At 41.5% G+C, this 19,424-nt stretch overlaps 1 protein-coding gene across 1 annotated transcript in view; it reads left to right on the forward strand.

The window, feature by feature from the left end:
* LOC126198913 (DNA repair protein complementing XP-C cells homolog) overlaps positions 1-19,424 on the forward strand; it is an 84,357-nt gene that overhangs the window by 52,843 nt on the left and 12,090 nt on the right. Inside the window, exons 4-5 of the mRNA XM_049935543.1 lie at positions 3,120-3,288; positions 14,530-14,684. Of these exons, the coding sequence (XP_049791500.1) occupies positions 3,120-3,288; positions 14,530-14,684 (324 nt within the window). The remainder of the gene's footprint in view (positions 1-3,119; positions 3,289-14,529; positions 14,685-19,424) is intronic.

A 19,424-nucleotide genomic window follows, 5' to 3' on the forward strand; every position in this document is an offset into this window, starting at 1 on the left:
ATATCTAAAAACAAAGATGATGTGACTTACCAAATGAAAGTGCTGGCAGGTCGACAGACACACAAACAAACACAAACATACACACAAAATTCAAGCTTTCGCAACAAACTGTTGCCTCATCAGGGAAGAGGGAAGGAGAGGGAAAGACGAAAGGATGTGGGTTTTAAGGGAGAGGGTAAGGAGTCATTCCAATCCCGGGAGTGGAAAGACTTACCTTAGGGGGGAAAAAAGGACGGGTATACACGCGCGCGCGCGCCAGCGCACGCGCGCGCGCTAGCGCTAGCGCACACACACACACATACAGACACAAGCAGACATATTTAAAGACAAAGAGTTTGGGCAGAGATGTCAGTCGAGGCAGAAGTGCAGAGGCAAAGATGTTGTTGAATGACAGGTGAGGTATGAGTGACGGCAACTTGAAATTAGCGGAGATTGAGGCCTGGTGGATAACGGGAAGAGAGGATATATTGAAGAGCAAGTTCCCATCTCCGGAGTTCGGATAGGTTGGTGTTAGTGGGAAGTATCCAGATAACCCGGACGGTGTAACACTGTGCCAAGATGTGCTGGCCGTGAACCAAGGCATGTTTAGCCACTGGGTGATCCTCATTACCAACAAACACTGTCTGCCTGTGTCCATTCATGCGAATGGACAGTTTGTTGCTGGTCATTCCCACATAGAATGCGTCACAGTGTAGGCAGGTCAGTTGGTAGATCACGTGGGTGCTTTCACACGTGGCTCTGCCTTTGATCGTGTACACCTTCCGGGTTACAGGACTGGAGTAGGTGGTGGTGGGAGGGTGCATGGGACAGGTTTTACACCGGGGGCAGTTACAAGGGTAGGAGCCAGAGGGTAGGGAAGGTGGTTTGGGGATTTCATAGGGATGAACTAAGAGGCTACGTAGGTTAGGTGGACGGCGGAAAGACACTCTTGGTGGAGTGGGGAGGATTTCATGAAGGATGGATCTCATTTCAGGGCAGGATTTGAGGAAGTCGTATCCCTGCTGGAGAGCCACATTCAGAATCTGATCCAGTCCCGGAAAGTATCCTGTCACAAGTGCAGCACTTTTGTGGTTCTTCTGTGGGAGGTTCTGGGTTTGAGGGATGAGGAAGTGGCTCTGGTTATTTGCTTCTGTACCAGGTCAGGAGGGTAGTTGCGGGATGCGAAAGCTGTTGTCAGGTTGTTGGTGTAATGCTTCAGGGATTCCGGACTGGAGCAGATTCCTTTGCCACGAAGACCTAGGCTGTAGGGAAGGGACCGTTTGATGTGGAATGAGTGGCAGCTGTCGTAATGGAGGTACGATTGCTTGTTGATGGGTTTGATGTGGACGGACGTGTGAAGCTGGCCATTGGACCTTTCTGGAGTGAGCTACATTAGCTTCGTGACCTTTCCCCAAATTTCCCTTTACACCCCATGAACATAATCTCTGTACCAAAAAGGCTATTCTTATTAGTTTAATATCTGAAATGTTCTGCATTACAGGTTGTCTAGGTACTGGGTGGTAACCTGCACCAGGCTCCTGGTAGTGGTATTTCACATCAGAGAGGCACTGCAATCGGTCAGCCTTACTGCTGTCTCATGTGCCCACAAACTTTTCTTTTGAATCAGTCTGTCTATTAGTGAAAATTGTACCATAATCCATCCCTAGAGTAGTTCCTTAGATCATTTCAGACATACAGGTAGAAAAGGGGTGTGACATGAGGGGTGGGGAGAGCATGGCGATGATATATATATATATATATATATATATATATATATATATATATATATATATATATAGAGGGAAACATTCCACGTAGGAATGCCAGCACTTTCATTTGGTAAGTCACATCATCTTTGTGTATATATATATATATATATATATATATATATATATATATATATATATATGACAGAATTCTTCTAAAGCTATAGAATGCACGGGCATACGCCGACACACACACACACACACACGTGTACTTGTGCGCGTGACCACTGTAATCTCTAAGTGCTAACACCCATCTCCAATTAGCAACAATCTCAACTGGGGTGGGTATTTAGGGGTTAGAGAAGAGTGTAGAGAAGATGGATGGTAGGGTAGGGGTGAAGGGGAAGATGAGGTAGTGCCACCTGTGAGAGTGTTCAGGGATGTGGTGTAGCTATATGGTGGGATGGTAGGATGGCTGTGCAGGGTGCAAGGGGGGGGGGGGATAAGGAGATAACCAGAGAAGGGGAAAGGACTACGTAAGTGTGCTGGGGGAATAGCAAGTGTGTGTGTGTGTGTGTGTGTGTGTGTGTGTGTGTGTGTGTGTGAGAGAGAGAGAGAGAGAGAGAGAGAGAGAGAGAGAGAGAGAGAGAGAGAGAGAGAGAGGGGGGGGGGGGTAGGTAGGTCCCCCCAATGCAATTCAGAAAAGCTGGTATTGGCGAGAAGAAAGCAGTTGGCACAGGCTGTGAAGCAGCTGCTCAAACCGTGCGCACCGTGTTGTGTTGTATGCTCAGCAACTGGGTGGTCCAGCTGTGTCTTGGCCACAACTTCTCAGAGGCCATTCATGTGGACAGACAGCTTGTTAGTGGTCTTGCCTCACAGAAGGCTGCACAGTGTTTCAGATTGTTTGGTAGACCATAAAGGTGGTCCTGCATTTGATGAGATAGGAGATGCCTTTGTCAGGAGTGGAGTAGGTGATAATGGAAGGCTTTATGGAACAGGTCTTGCATATAGGTCTATTGGAGGGATCCGTGCCATGGGGCAAGTTGTTGCAAGCAGATGTGAAATAGGAATAGGGATAGGAGAATATTGTGGAGGTTGGGTAGGTGGCGTACTACTGGAGTGGGTGTGGTGGGAGGATATTTCTCATTTCAGAGCACGAGAAATCGTCAGAACTCTGGCAGGGAATGTGATTCAGTTGCTCCAGTCCCGGGTTTTCTGAAAGTTAGAATTAGTATTATCATATTTTTTGTCTATGTCTTTTTAAGAATTTGAGATCTGTACTAGGTTTCATGTTGATGTCGTCACAGCAGTTGTCTGTTGCTTGTAATACTAATACCATGCTGTGGAGTAGTTGATGATATACTTGTTTCTAGTTGTAGTTTTACAGTTCAAGATCATTTTTCTAATATTTCATTGTCATCTGTTTGTTATTAGATGAGTGGTAAAGTGGTCAAAGATATCCCACTTGAAATCTTTGGGCCGTGGCAAGTTGAAGACTATGTCCCACCAACTGCAGTTGATGGCAAGGTTCCAAGGAATGCATATGGCAATGTGGAACTGTTCAAACCAAGTATGCTGCCTGGAGGCACTGTCCACATGCAAAGTAAGTAAATTAAACACACCCAGAAATTGCCAGGAAATATTTAGTGCCTAACACTAATAGTAATTCAGACAAATTTTAGCAGACATAGTAATTCATGCGGGGCATTATACTGGTGTTATATCCTGTTTATACTAAAGCAATGTACACACAACAGGGTTGGCGAATAATGCTAGGAATATGTTGTGGTGCTCTCTCTCTCTCTCTCTCTCTCTCTCTCTCTGTCTGTCTCCCCCCTCTCATTTCTCGCACAACATAATCATATAGTTTTCTCTGTTGAGCAACTGACAGTACTGGGGATTGCTCAATGTACAAGTACAGTTTCTTCATCTGACTCGATACTGAAAAAATTATGTAGACAAAATGCTATTTATTGCTCATATCAACCTTAATGCACACTACAGTGACATAAACATAAACCACTATAAAACGTATGTGAAAAGCAGAATGACAGATAGACGACGGGCAGAGAGAGGGGTGAGGAACAGATGGATGGGGCATGGGGGGGATTGATAGAGAGGGGGAAAGAGAAAAGGTTTTGTCACTGAAATGCAGTATCAATGAAGTCACACAACAGTTGGTAATTTAACTTTGAAACCGCTGGTTTATTGGCATTTCTGGAAAAGAACGCACTTACACTCTCATTCAATCAGCAAATTCCTTGTAACAGTTTGTATGTGTAAAGGGACTTATTATGTTGCAAATCGTCCTAATGAATGAATTGATTTGCATTACAGTGTTGCTAAGCAACGTGATCAACAAGGTGATATGTGTCCTAATTAAAACAGAACCTCGATATTTTGAATAAATTTTCGGTTCTTTTTATCAAAAATCAGTATTTGTCTTGAAAAGTGATTTCAAACTTCGTGCATTAAGTCCAAGCACGTTTGCAATTATTATACGCGATTTAAATTAAAGCTCAGTCACGCGCTAGCGTGTTTCAAATCGAGCGCGCAGGCTTCAATTTTCCCTGGTGGGTTAAACGACTTTTTATAATAACGTGATGTGTCTAAATAAAACTGGATTTGTGTCTACTCCGCTCAAAATCACAAAATGAAATTCACCGCACTGATCAGCGAACTGTAAACGCTCACTTTTCGCACTCTAAATGGTGACTCGACTAAGAGTAAAAGCTGCACAAAAATTTACACTTTTTACATGCTTACAAAAATCAAAACACCTTTATATTAAACAGATAAATTACAGCATGCAATTACTAACTAAACATTTTCTATTCTAAATGAACTTCATGAACTAGTTTTTCATAATCAATAAAATTTTATCCCATGAAAGAAGCTATTAGTCTGCTAAAATGGATTCAGATTACTGTCAACTCGTGTCTGGATGATGACGTCACGAATTGATAGTTGCTTGGAATGAATGAAATACCTTTACTGGAAAATACTATCAGTTGAGTAATTTACAGACTTTTATGACAAATTTGGTACCTGCTGGTTTGCTACAGTATGTTCCACATCTCTTCTTCAGCCTCTGAATTGATTTCAACTATGCTTGGTACACATATCACTTACTGTCTGGAAAGAAGTACAGTGGAGTAAGAACCACTTGCTTCCTATTGCAGTGGGGTCGCAGTTGAAAATGGAGTGACATAGGAGTTGAACAGAGTGGTAGGGCAACTGAGGAGATAGATGAAGGTGAAGATGGAGAAACAGGTAGGAGGGGATTGACAGGAAAAGAGAGAGCAGCGGATAGACAAGGAGAAGGGGGGAGGAATGAATGGACAAGGAAAAGAGAGAGTAGGAGGTGGGTGGAAGATAGGTAGGGGTAGTGGGAAGTTGAGAAATGGGGGTTGTGTAATGAAGCTGATGGAAGAGGAGGGAGAAAAACAGAAGGGGAGGTAGATAAAAGGAAAGACCACTTATATGTGTGCGATATATGTGGCACAAGAGTACACTGGCAAAGTCACAGGTAAAAAGCTAGTGTAAAAATAAAGATGCTTCCATTGCTGTGGCAGTGTAAAATAAGTCTTAACTTATTACTTCAAGGATTGATATAGAGGGAATGAAAATATTCCTTTTAAAATCGAACAACCCAATGAATATAAATAATGCACCTTAATATTTTAATGTTTTATACGGTGTTTTTGTCTGAGAACAGAGAAACAACAAACCTACAGCAATTATTACGGGTCAGTGTGACATTAAATAAATTGTGAATGTGTTGCTTCCATTGTGTTATGCCCCATGAAGTACTAGGAGCCATTTAATTCCAATTGCTTGGTGGTACTGTGCAAGAAATAAGGACTCCATGAACAACTTAAAATATTTTGATGCCTGGTATAGCTGGTAGTACCATCTGATTCAGTGGCAGGGAAGGTGGATCTAACTGTCATCAGCAGAGAGGAATTTTTCTGTTGCCTGTTCTTCACAAAATCCTTTCAAAGGGCATACTCCAGATAGTATAACAAAACAGCAATCAAATTATGTGAACCATGGATGAAAGGCAACAGGCAGATTCCATAATTCTAGATTTCCAGAGAGTGTTTGACACAGTACCCCATTGCAGGCTGTTAAAGAAGGTATGAGCATATGGAATAGGTTCACAGATATGTGAGTAGCTGGGAGACTTCTTAAATAATAGAACCCAGTATCTTGTCCTCAATGACAAGTGTTCATCAGAGACCAGGGTATTGTCAGGAGTGTTCCAGTGAAGTGTGATTAAACTGGTATTATTCTCTGTATACAGAAATGATTTGGCAGGTAGGGTGGGCACCAATCTGTGGTTGTTTGCAGTGATTCTAGGGAGATACAAGATGACTTGGATAAAATTTCTAGTTGTGATGGATGGCAGATGGCTCTATATGTAGAAAAATGGGAGTTAATGTGGATAACTTGGAAAAAAACCCGTAATGTGTGAATACAACACTAGTAGTGTCCTGCTTGGCACAGTCACATTGTTTGACTCTAGAATGGTCAGGCAGAAAATAGTTTCAAGAATGGTTGGGCTGGGTGTGTGGGACCCAATAAATAAAACACTTAAAACAAGTGACAGACAGTATATTTACATCTACATCTACATCCATACTCCGCAAGCCACCTGACGGTGTGTGGCGGAGGGTACCCTGAGTACCGCTATCGGTTCTCCCTTCTATTCCAGTCTCGTATTGTTCGTGGAAAGGAGGATTGTCGGTATGCTTCTGTGTGGGCTCTAATCTCTCTGATTTTATCCTCATGGTCTCTTCGCGAGATATACGTAGGAGGGAGCAATATACTGCTTGACTCTTCGGTGAAGGTATGTTCTCGAAACTTTAACAAAAGCCCGTACCGAGCTACTGAGCGTGTCTCCTGCAGAGTCTTCCACTGGAGTTTATCTATCATCTCCGTAACGCTTTCGCGATTACTAAATGATCCTGTAACGAAGCGCGCTGCTCTCCGTTGGATCTTCTCTACCTCTTCTTTCAACCCTATCTGGTACGGATCCCACACTGCTGAGCAGTATTCAAGCAGTGGGCGAACAAGCGTACTGTAACCTACTTCCTTTGTTTACGGATTGCATTTCCTTAGGATTCTTCCAATGAATCTCAGTCTGGCATCTGCTTTACCGACGATCAACTTTATATGATCATTCCATCTTAAATCATTCCTAATGCGTACTCCCAGATAATTTATGGAATTAACTGCTTCCAGTTGCTGACCTGCTATTTTGTAGCTAAATGATAAGGGATCTATCTTTCTATGTATTCGCAGCACATTACACTTGTCTACATTGAGATTGAATTACCATTCCCTGCACCATGCGTCAATTCGCTGCAGACCCTCCTGCATTTCAGTACAATTTTCCATTGTTATAACCTCTCGATACACCACAGCATCATCTGCAAAAAGCCTCAGTGAACTTCCGATGTCATCCACAAGGTCATTTATGTAAATTGTGAATAGCAACGGTCCTATGACACTCCCCTGCGGCACATCTGAAATCACTCTTACTTCAGAAGACTTCTCTCCATTGAGAATGACATGCTGCGCTCTGTTATCTAGGAACTCTTCATCTAATCACACAACTGGTCTGATAGTCCATATACTCTTACTTTGTTCATTAAACGACTGTGGGGAACTGTATCGAACGCGTTGTGAAAGTCAAGAAACACGGCATCTACCTGTGAACCCGTGTCTGTGGCCCTCTGAGTCTCGTGGACGAATAGCGCGAGCTGGTTTTCACACAACCGTCTTTTTCGAAACCCATGCTGATTGTTACAGAGTAGATTTCTAGTCTCCAGAAAAGTCATTATACTCGAACATAATACGTGTTCCAAAATTCTACAACTGATCGACGTTAGAGATATAGGTCTATAGTTCTGCACATCTGTTCGACGTCCCTTCTTGAAAACGGGGATGACCTGTGCCCTTTTCCAATCCTTTGGAATGCTACCTCTTCTAGAGACCTACGGAACACCGCTGCAAGAAGGGGGGCACGTTCCTTGGCGTACTCTGTGTAAAATCGAACTGGTATCCCATCAGGTCCAGCGACCTTTCCTCTTTTGAGCGATTTTAATTGTTTCTCTATCCCTCTGTAGTCTATTTCTATATGTACCATTTTGTCATCTGTGAGACAATCTAGAGAAGGAACTACAGTGCAGTCTTCCTCTGTGAAACAGCTTTGGAAAAAGACATTTAGTATTTCGGGCTTTAGTCTGTCATCCTCTGTTTCAGTACCATTTTGGTCACAGAGAGTCTGGACATTTTGTTTTGATCCACCTACCGATTTGACATAAGACCAAAATTTCTTAGGATTTTCTGCCAAGTCAGTACATAGAACTTTACTTTCGAATTCATTGAACACCTCTCGCATAGCTCTCCTCGCACTACATTTCGATTCGCGTAATTTTTGTTTGTCTGCAAGCCTTTGGCTATGTTTATGTTTGCTGTGAAGTTCCCTTTGCTTCCGCAGCATTTTTCTAACTCGGTTGTTGTACCACGGTGGCTCTTTTCCATCTCTTACGATCTTGCTTGGCACATACTCACCTAACGCATATTGTACGATGGTTTTGAACTTCGTCCACTGATCCTCAACGCTATCTGTACTTGAGACAAAACTTTTGTGTTGAGCCGTCAGGTACTCTGTAATCTGCTTTTTGTCTCACTTTTGCTAAACAGAAAAATCTTCCTACCTTTTTTAATATTTCTATTTATGGCTGGAATCATCGATGCAGTAACCGTTTTATGATCGTTGATTCCCTGTTCTGCATTAACTGTTTCAAATAGTTCGGGTCTCTTTTTCACCAGAAGGTCTAATATGTTATTGCCACGAGTCGGTTCTCTGTTTAACTGCTCAAGGTAGTTTTCAGATAATGCACTGGATTCTTTGTCCCTGCCACCCATTATAAACGTTTGAGTCTCCCAGTCTATATCCGGCAAATTAAAATCCCCACCCAGAACTATAACATGGTCGGGAAATCTACTCGAAATATTTTCCAAATTATCCTTCAGGTGCTCAGCCACAACAGCTGCTGAGCCATAGAGACATCCATTTACCATGTCTGATCCTGCTTTAACCGTGACCTTCACCCAAATTATTTCACATTTCGGATCTCTGTCAATTTCCTTCGATATTTACATCAAATGATGAATTTTTATTTTGTTCAGGCATTACTAAGTACTATAGTGACGTTATTTTAATTTTTTGAATTTTACAATAATTGTCAAAACAAATCCTGAAAAACTTACTTCTGTGTAGTACTAAATGTAAGTAACTGGAAATACATTCAGTCTAAGGAGTCTAATAGTTGGTCCAATGTTTCTTGTTGATCTTGGATTGTACTCTATGCTTCAAACAACACCTTCTTAACTTAGCTCAAAAGTTGAGGACTCGAAACAACATCCTCCATAAGCTATGCGGAACTGCCTGGGGATCTTCAGCAACCACCGTGAGATCTTCAGCTCTGGGCTTGGTGTACTCAAGTGCTGAGTATTGTGCACCTGTTTGGACGAACAGCCATCATACAAGGGTTGTTGATACCCAGCTGAATATGACAATGCACATAATATCTGGCGCAGTCAGATCTACTCCAGTTTATTGGCTTCCACTGTTAACCGGTATGATGCCTCCCAATCTACGTTGATGTACTGCCCTCATGAGAGAATACCACAAGATCTTCAGGAATTCTAACCTACCTGTGCATAGCGACCTGCCACTTTTAAATCGTTAGAGACTGAAATCACGCCATCCAACTCTGTGCGATGCTGCTGACATGGTTGCTAAGGATTTCAAACCTCTTGAAGAATGGAAAGGTCGGTGGGAAGCAGTGACAGATGTGCACCTGCATAACATCTTCTCAGATGCTAAACTTCCAAGTGGATTTGACCTACCACGCAAGACCTGGACTACTCTCAACAGAATCCGTACCGGCCATGGCCAGTGCAGGGATGCTCTCTTTAAGTGGAAGAAGGTGCCTGATCCAGCCTGTGACTGTGGGGCTACATACCAGACTGTTCACCACATTGGCAGTGAATGTAGGATTTGGGCCTATCACGGCGCCAAAGAGGACTTCCTGCTAGCAACTCCAGATGCAGTGCCCTGGATTGAAGGACTGGATATTCAGTTGTAAAGACAAACTTAAATTTCTTGTGTGTCAATATGTACATATGTATATATAATTTAATTTCATGATATGTCTGTATTAGCCATATGCTAAATAATAATACTGGAAATACAAGTAAATTTGATTGAAATACTATATAAATGAGAATAAGTTGTAGAACTAAGAATAAAAAATGTTGAATTTTCATTATATAAATAGAAATTGTGAATATACTGAACAGTTTTTGAGATACTGTCCTCTAAAACATCATTTTTCAAAACAGTCGCCACAGACCATTTCAGTGTGGACCAAGCATAACCACACCTTGCAGACTTTGCGAAAGTATTTAGTTTTGCTGTTCTAGCATTTGTAGCATCTTCCCCTTTTCCCTGGTTGTAGAATATCAACTACTGTTTATTCTTGGTTGTCGGAGAGGTTAGAGGCAAGCTTGCAAATTTCACGTAGATGGTTTGGTTAGGTTGCAAGCATTGTCAAGTATGGTGTTCTGAGATATTGTCTTCCAACTAAAACATTTGTTTGCCTTGAATACAATGTAACCACTGAGAGATGCAGTGTTCAACAACTGAAAGGGGAGGCCACTGTATTGCCCCTCTAGCAACAGTTTATTCACCACACATAGCATCAACGCCTTCTACTCGGCCCTTTGTTTTGTTGTAGTATGTTATTATATTAGATGTGTGTCCTTCACCCCCCCCCCACCCCCCCCCCCCTCCACTACTGCTGTCACTTTGTTTCATCATCATGATGCATTGAGGAAATAAGCAGTACGGATTTGTTTCATTTTGGTACATATGAAAGTAATGTGATGTCTTCCTGAAATCCAAACTTACTAAGAGTACCCTTTTTAGAATTTTTGGGTAAAAACTCAACTGAAATTTCAGCTTCTTTTAAACATACCAACAACAGTAATATTCTTTTCTTGTAGTACTTTTTTGACGGTTGGGTAAGAAGTAAACCAGTTGTCTGTTGTCAGATTTCTTGTAGGCCTTTTTGTTGTTGTTGGTGTTGTGTGTCTAAAAGATGCAAAACAACAGTGTCTGCCTTGTTACTGACCTTGTACGATCCTTGTGGTTGTGCACCTGCATAGACTTCTAAATATTTTACATATTACGTTTTAGAACAAGCAAGGATGAAAACTTTGATCCCCTGCTTGGCAGGTTTATTTGGGATACACATTCTGAACCTGCATCTGCCTCTGTATGGAGTGAGTATTTCATCCAAAGCAGTATTTCCTGACAGAGCAAAATATGCATTGGCGTTTGAGATAAACATATCAAGAATTGATTTATGGCAGCAAGAGTATTACGTGATTTTCTTTCTTCCCATACATGAATGTTGTCACAACTGATACAATGATACAAAATTCTGAACCTTTTCAGAGACATAATTGCTTGTAAAAATTTCTTTTCTGGTACCATCTGTATTCCAAAAGTCTTCAATATTCTTTTTATCGCCATACAATGTTCCAACAAAGTAAAGCAAGCCAAAATATGCCTTCAGTTGATCAAAAATTGTAGGCCTAGCCATATTTGGGTCACTGGTATATTTGCTTTGAACTGAATCAGTATAGGTATTGGTTCATTCAAGAACTAAATCAATCAGTGGATTGCTAAAAAATAACTGCCATTATTCTAACAGTGGATGTACACTATGTGATCAGAAGTATCCGGACGCCACCAAAAACATATGTTTTTCATATTAGGTGCATTGTGCTGCCACCTACTGCCAGGTACTCCATATCAGCGACCCCAGTAGTCATTAGACATTGTGAGAGAGCAGAGTGGGGCGCTCTGTGGAACTCACAGACTTCAAACGCCGTCAGGTGATTGGGTGTCCCTTGTGTCATGCATCTGTACGTGAGATTTCCACACTCCCAAACATCTGTTGGTCCACTGTCTCCAATGTGATAGTAAAGTAGAAACTTGAAGGGCACGTATAGCACAAAAGTGTACAGTACAACATCATCTGTTGACTGACAGAGACTGCTGACAGTTGAAGAGGGCCGTAATGTGTAATAGGCAGACTTCACACAGGAATTCCAAACTGCATCAGGAGCCACTGCAAGTACTATGACAGTTAGGCAGGAGGTGAGAAAACTTTGATTTCATGGTCAAGCGGCTGCTCCAAAGCTATACATCACGCCATTAAATGCCAAACGCCGCCTCACTTGGTGTAAGGAGCGTAAACATTGGACAATTGAACAGTGGGAAAAGGTTGTGTGGAGTGAACAATCACGGCACACAATGTAGTGATCTGATGGCTAAGTGTGGGTATGGCGAATGCCTGGTGAACGTCATATGCCAGTGTGTGTAGTGCCAACAGTGAAATTCGGAGGTGGTGGTGGTATGGTGTGGTTGTGTTTTTCATGGAGGGGACTTAAATTTCTTGTTGTTTTTCGTGGCACTATAACAGCACAGGCCTACATTGATGTTTTGAGCAACTTCTTGCTTCCCACTGTTGAAGAGCAATTCGGGGATGGCAGTTACATCTTTCAACACAATTGAGCACCTGTTCATAATGCACGGCCTGTGGTGGGTTGGTTACACGATAGCAACATCCCTGTAATGGACTGTCCTGCACAGAGTCCTGACCTGAATCCTATAGAACACCTTTGGATGTTTTGGAACGCCAACTTTGTACCAGGCCTCACTGACCGACATCAGCGCTCCGTGAAGAATGGGCTGCCATTCCCCAAGAAACCTTCCAGCACACGATTGAACGTATGCCTGCGAGAGTGGAAGCGGTCATCAAGGCTAAGGGTGGGCCAACACCATATTGAATTCTAGCATTACTGATGGAGGGCGCCACAAACTTGTAAGTAATTTTCAGCCAGGTGTCCGGATACTTTTTGATCACATAGTGTGCACCTGTGACAGCTCGGATACTTCCAGGCCAATGCACAATAACTATGTTGTGGCGTTTTGTTCGAATGCTTTGTTGGAAACAAGTTTTTCTCCATTTAGTTGCTCCTTTCCTTCCTTTATAAAAGTGCATGGGTGATGTACAGGAGTCGATCACAGGAATTGTACTTGAGTCAACAACACCAGGGACATCGGTGCTGGCAGAAGGCTGAACATCTTTATCTTCACCACCACATATTTCAGTATTACTGTCATGATCACTGTTTATTTCAAAGTCGGAATAATCTGCTTCACTCTCATCTTATGAAATTCTGTAAATTTCACTCTATAAATGACTTTCTCTTGCCGCTTTAATTGCAAATGATTGACAATGATAAATCAGTTTTAGGAAATAACAAATAGTTTGCGAAGTAACTCAGTGATAGGCCCACACCAAAATAAAAGTGGGGTTGCACTGGCAGAAAACAGTAATGTAGACAGTCAGGCTGGGTCTGTCAGCTGCGTGTGCTGTTTAGAAGCTGCCAAACAGCATCTAAACAAAGCAAAATGTCATTCATGACGTGAACACTGTCTCGCAGGTATTTCAGGAAGCTAGCAGGGCGCTTCAGTCAAATCGGCAACTATAAGTATATAAACTGAGTGAAACAAAAACTAACAGGTCTCACAGACCCAGCCCGACTGTTCTAGGGTTAAATATCTGGAAGTAATGTTACAAGGCAATGTGAAATGGAAAAAGAATGTGAGGATTGTAGTAGGAAAGCTTATTGGAAGAATCCTAGGAAAATGTAGTTTGTCTGTAAAGGAGACCGCATACAGGATGCTAGTGTGATCTATTCTCAAGTAGTGCTAAAGTGTTTGGGATCTGTACCAGGTCGGATTAAAGGAAGATATCGATGCAATTCAGAGATGGATTTCCAGATTTGTTACTGGTAGCTTCAAACAACACACGAGTGTTGCGTATACGCTTCGGGGACTCAAGTGGGAATGTATTCTTTTTTAGTAGCAGTATTTAGAAAATTTAGCGAGCCAGTATTTGAAGCAGAGAGCAGAGTGATTCTACTGCCTACAACATAGATTGCATGTAAGGACCACGAAGATATGAGAAATTAGAGCTCACACAGAGGCTTATAGACAGTTGTTTTTCTCTCGTTGTAATTGCAAGTGTAATGGGAAAGGAAATGACTTGTAGTGGTATGGTGTACTCTCTGCCATGCACTGTACAGTTCATTGCGGAGTGTCTGTGTAGAAGAAGATCAAAAGAGGAGCTGTCATGTGGAACAGACATTGTCTGAAGAGACTGTTGAGAGTAGAATATACAAGGTAGAAACAGAGTAACTGTGTTTGTTTACTTGAAAAAAGTAAGTTTGATAAAGAGTCGCTCTTACACATTTTGCAAGACACTGCAGTAGAGGTATAAAGAGTATTTTAAGTCATAATAAAGAATACAGCCTTCTCATATTTTCTGAAATCATCAGGAACTTGCACAAACACTCCTGACAGATTAACACTGCGTGCTTCTTTGTTCTCTACTTATCCTTTTCTGGTCTCTGTTGTGAAAGTGTTACTATGGACAGCAAAGATCTGCATGTCAGTCACACAGGTCTGATTTTTCACACAAGTTAATGTAATTGAAAATTCCATTATATAGTGAAGGTTGCATACAAAAGTCTAATATTTTATACTTAAACTGAGTTCATGTACAGAATGTTACTCTGAAGCTAGTGTGCACATGTGATAAAGCGTAATCTGTTCCACTATGCAAGCAGTTTTTATTTTTTTAATTTGTTTAGTAAATCTAGAGATCTAACAAAATTAACCTCTTAGTTCCAGGTTTGAATCGTGTAGCCAGAAAATTGCAGATAGATTGTGCTCCAGCAGTCGTTGGTTTTGATTTCCACTGTGGAGCAAGTCATCCTGTTTATGACGGATTCGTAGTCTGCGAAGAGTACAAAGATGTGCTGGCTGAAGCATGGCAGGCAGTGAGTCCAATATATTAAAATTATTTTCCAGAATATTATTATGGACTTTTTGCAAAGACTGCTATTATCTAGGTGTCAATCTTCAAAAGTATTTTAATTAATTTTGAATATATTTTAAATTTTCATCAGATTGACCAAAATGTATAAAATAGTGCTATTACGTTCATGGTTATTGTAGAGTGATCTCTGCATCTATTACTATGCAAGTCCCATATTTCGATCTCATGTGATGACAGGTCAGTAATAGTTTTGTTGTTTGTCGAATCCTTCTGTGTCATTGCGGTGGGGGAAGGGTGGATCTATATTTACATCTTCATTCTGTAAGTTGCTGGGCCATGTGTGACACCCTCAAGCCCAAATTTCCCAAATGTTTTCATCTTGCCCAGTACACAGCATTGTACTGTGCTATTCATTGCCTGCCATAATGTACTGATTACAGTTGATGGTTGGTAATGTGCATGTCACTAGCTTGATTCCTGCCTCCTGAAATTATTTTCAACGTTTATAATTTTTGAAAGGTTCTGTGTCTTAATTATTCATGGATTATTGAAATTTGCTAAAATATTTTATTTACGTTGAATGTTATGTTACGCCTGTACTGAGGCAGGCAAGTCGGTTTTGTGTGCAATCAGTAAACATACTTCCTGTGTGAAAGCTTGTTGACAACTCTGCTCTCATAACTGGAACTCGATTCCAGATTCCGTGTTAATTTGGTGGTGACACCAGGTATTTCATACAACATCACTGTGAGTACGATGGGGCTACACAAAAGCCATCCCTTAAATGGGCAGGAACCCAAGTACAAACAGTGCATTTCACATAGGATTGTCAATGTACGATAAAAAACATCAATGTGACAGATGCTTATCATGCATCCGTTCAAAGTTGCAGGACAGAATCTGACAAAATGGCTTAACAGATTCAGCAAATAAATTTATACCATGTTTGACGACACCTGGAAGCAACTCCACACTGCCAAACAACTGTAGACAGTGTCAATGACAGATTAGCCATTGATAAGTAATCTGTGTATGTATGTTTTGGTGCTGTATCACACGGTGAACATGATTATACTAGAAGCCGAAAACGTTTCTAATGAAGGACATGGTGTACGACAGGAGATGAGTATCAAGTGCTCCGTTTGAAGGATCTCACCACAACAGAAGTCTTCATCAATTGGTGGTAGCATACACAGTCATTGCACCAGAAAACATTATGATAAAGACTTTGACAAGCTTCTGCATGCCATACTGATGGTACTCATGGAAGATCATAAACACCTTACTACGCTTTTGTGGGAAAACCATATTTTAATGTCAAACACAGACAGCCAGAAGTAGCAGCTTTCAGTTTTGAGCCCAGCCAGGAGCTGATAGTATCACTAATTCTAGAAGAGGTTTGTTATTCATTGGCACTGATCTCTTAATAGGCATACCAACACTGAGAAGTGAAGTTAGAATCCCCAGATTTATGTCACAACTATCATGCAACATCTGGTATGATTTTTTTTTTTTTTTTTTTAGTAATTTAGTTGAAAGCTTTGTTGCTTTGGTAAAAATAAAATTGGTTCTTTTTGTCGTGACAGAATAAATTACTATTAATCACACCAGATTTGTCGGAGAACAGCAGCAACATGTGTAATTGGTCCAGCTTTAAGAAATTCTATTACCTTTTAGCGGAAAATTCGTGCGGTACTCTCCGACGTTAGAAAAGTCGTGGTGTTCCGTTCGGAGCAGGAGGCGGCTGTCTTTTCTCATTCGCGATATCGAAAATTACTAAAAAAAATGAACAGAAATTTTTTTCGGAGGAAGATCGCGCGGAGAAAACAGACGGAAGTTACATGAAAGAAACCTAAGGGACCAACTAATTGGATTTGTACAAACATATAAACGGAACTGAAAGAACTTGGAATAAATACTATAACGATGTCGTCACGACAGCCTCCTGTTCCGACAGAACACACGCTGGATCATAAGCTGCATAAATCTTTTAAACAGGAAAGATTATCACAAGTATAACTAATGAAAATAAGTTTGAGAGATTTTCTTTGAAATTAAATAAACTTCAAGGCTTCAAGTATTATATTATGAAACGGAAACTTACATTAACATGGCCACCCATTGTGGCGGTGGAGCGAATTTTCATGATATACATTCTCGCTTGTTTGTGGCTACATATATTTTTTAATCACTTAAACTCTTAAAGTTCCAATAAAATGATTATATCAGTATGGAGCACAATACTTTTGCGTCCGACTCGCAACACATTCACAGAACAGCTAGAGAGCGGCGCGGCTCCCTGCAGAAGTAAAAATTGGCAATTGTTATTTTGAAACATAGGTGCATCAGTTTTTTTTTACTGATCGATAGCAGCGTATAACAGTTTATAGCTATCGTTATATTCTGCGCTTTTCAGGAGCGCGGCAAAGATATCTGGTTACAACATTCATTGGTATATGTTAAAAGTTCGCACATACTGACGCGAATACAGAAAAAAAAAAACTTTTACATGTTAAAAATCACAGTGATAAAGGCTGTAATGTCACAAACACTAAGTTTGTCAGTTCCGTAACCAGTTCCATTGCCATCCAGAAAAATGGACATTTGGTGTACTGAGGACAGCTTTGCATTATGTCCTGGACACAGTGTGTGCCACTGTAAAGACGGAAAAATTGTATGTGATGAATATATGCCACATTCCTCAAAATTCTCCATAAAAAAATGATGTAGACAACGGAGAGACCCTTGCTATACCATCCATCATTTCATAAAATTTACTACCATACAGGAAGTAGGTGGTTGTCATCACATGCTGGAACAGCTTTATAGTTTCAGGAGAAGAAAGATCCGCCAGCATTTTCAGAGTGTCCTCCACAGGAACTTTTGTGAACAGCGTTAGCACATCCAGGCTGACTAACATGTCATTTGGACCAACTCTAATCTGTTTGATTTTCTTAATGAACTTCTGGGAGTTCTTGATGTACTGTTCACAACGGCCAACTATAGGAGTCATCAACTTTGTTAGGTATTTGGCCAGCTTGTAGGTAGGAGAACCAATTGCACTGACAATAAGTCTCAAGGGAACATTATCCTGGTGGATCTTCCGTAGTTCATACAACCTCGGAGGTCTACGAGCTCAGACTTTGAGAGTTTCCGTAACATTATCTGGTATACCAGAATTCTTCAGTAACTCCATAGTTTTTCTGCTGTACGTCAAAGTTGTATTCTGTTTGACATTTGTACGTACTTTCTTCCAATGGTGATGTAATTTTGCTACGATATTCGGTAGTACTAAGCACGATGGTGGCATTTCCTTTGTCAGCTGATAATATGGCAAGATCTTATCTCCCCGAAGTAAATGGAGCCCTCTCTCTCCTATTAGATTTGGGAGTCTTAGCTGAGGCCAAAAAGTGACTGATAATAAGTTTCACTTTGTTGGTGTCCTGTGCAAGATGTCACACTGCCTATTCTATTCCACTGATATTATCCGCGATGGGCACAGTATGTGGTGTAGGAGCAAAATTTGAACCTTTATTAAGGTCCGAGATGGCTCCTTTGTCCAGGCTCTTGCCTGACAAGTTAACAACAGTGCGTGCTATTTCATACGATGACTCCGGTCTTTGCATAACTGCAAGATGCCCAAATTTCATTACTTGTTTAGCCGATGTATTGCTAAGATGAGCTCTTTGATGAGCAGTCGTCATTATATCGATTCATTCCTAGTCAGAAGGTAAGAGAACTGTAGATAACAAAAGGTGGCAACTATGTAAACTGTGTGCATTAAAATCCAGTTTGTACTTTATGTGTCGTAACGTTTCTTGGACAATCATCCGGCTGGTCTTTTGTAATATATTCTTCATTCCAACCAACTTGATATGGTGTTTAAACACAGCAAACTTAGGAACAATCTTCTTATTACGACATGTTGCAGAAATGCCAAATTCTCCACAACTGTGCATATTTGACACACAGCTTCTCCAGTTGACGAACCTGCCGTGCGATGTCCTCCCCGTAGAGGAAAGTAATGAGAATGATAGATTTTGTGAGACCCTGATATGTAATACATTCTCGGTTTTCTTGCCGCGTCAATTCGGGATGGGATCTCTGGCTTTCGACGGTTGCCTCCATCGTCATCGTGAGGAGCAGCTGACTGTTTTCACAGCTGCTGTGGTGGCCTTGTGTAGCCTGTGGACGGCTTCTGATTGGTTGGCTTGTGATTGGTTGGTGGCTGCTTGCTGCTGTTGCAGGCGGTGACCTTGTCTGCGCTGGTGGCGCCGCCGCTTCCTTGTGAGTGTGGGCACTGCGATGAGTGTCTCTGCTGCTTCTCTGCGTCAGGCGCTCGTTTCCGTGCGCTGCTCAGATAGTATTCATTGTCATGGTTGGGGTTCTTCTCACCCATTCCTGTTTCAACAGCCCCCTTAATGGCGGAACCCCGGTGTGTGCAGGCGTGGGACGGGGTTTTTGTTTCGTCAAGCAGAGTTTGTTTGTTGGTCGGGCTGTGCTCTGCAATTGTTGATTTCTCTGGTTCTCTTTGTTTGATATGTTTTTGGTTTTCTGCACAGCGGTCAGGAGGCTGTGCGGATGGTCTGGGCTGTATAATTGCTTCCACGCTCACGGGAATTTATAATATCTGCTGTGAGCGATCTGCTGTGAGCGTGGAGGCAGTTATGTGGGTCGGACCATTCGTGCCGTTTCTGGCTGCTGTGCAGAACACTGACGGCATGTTGAAGATGAGGAACTG

This window comes from Schistocerca nitens, chromosome 8 (assembly GCF_023898315.1).
Source record: "Schistocerca nitens isolate TAMUIC-IGC-003100 chromosome 8, iqSchNite1.1, whole genome shotgun sequence".
NCBI lineage: Eukaryota > Metazoa > Arthropoda > Insecta > Orthoptera > Acrididae > Schistocerca > Schistocerca nitens.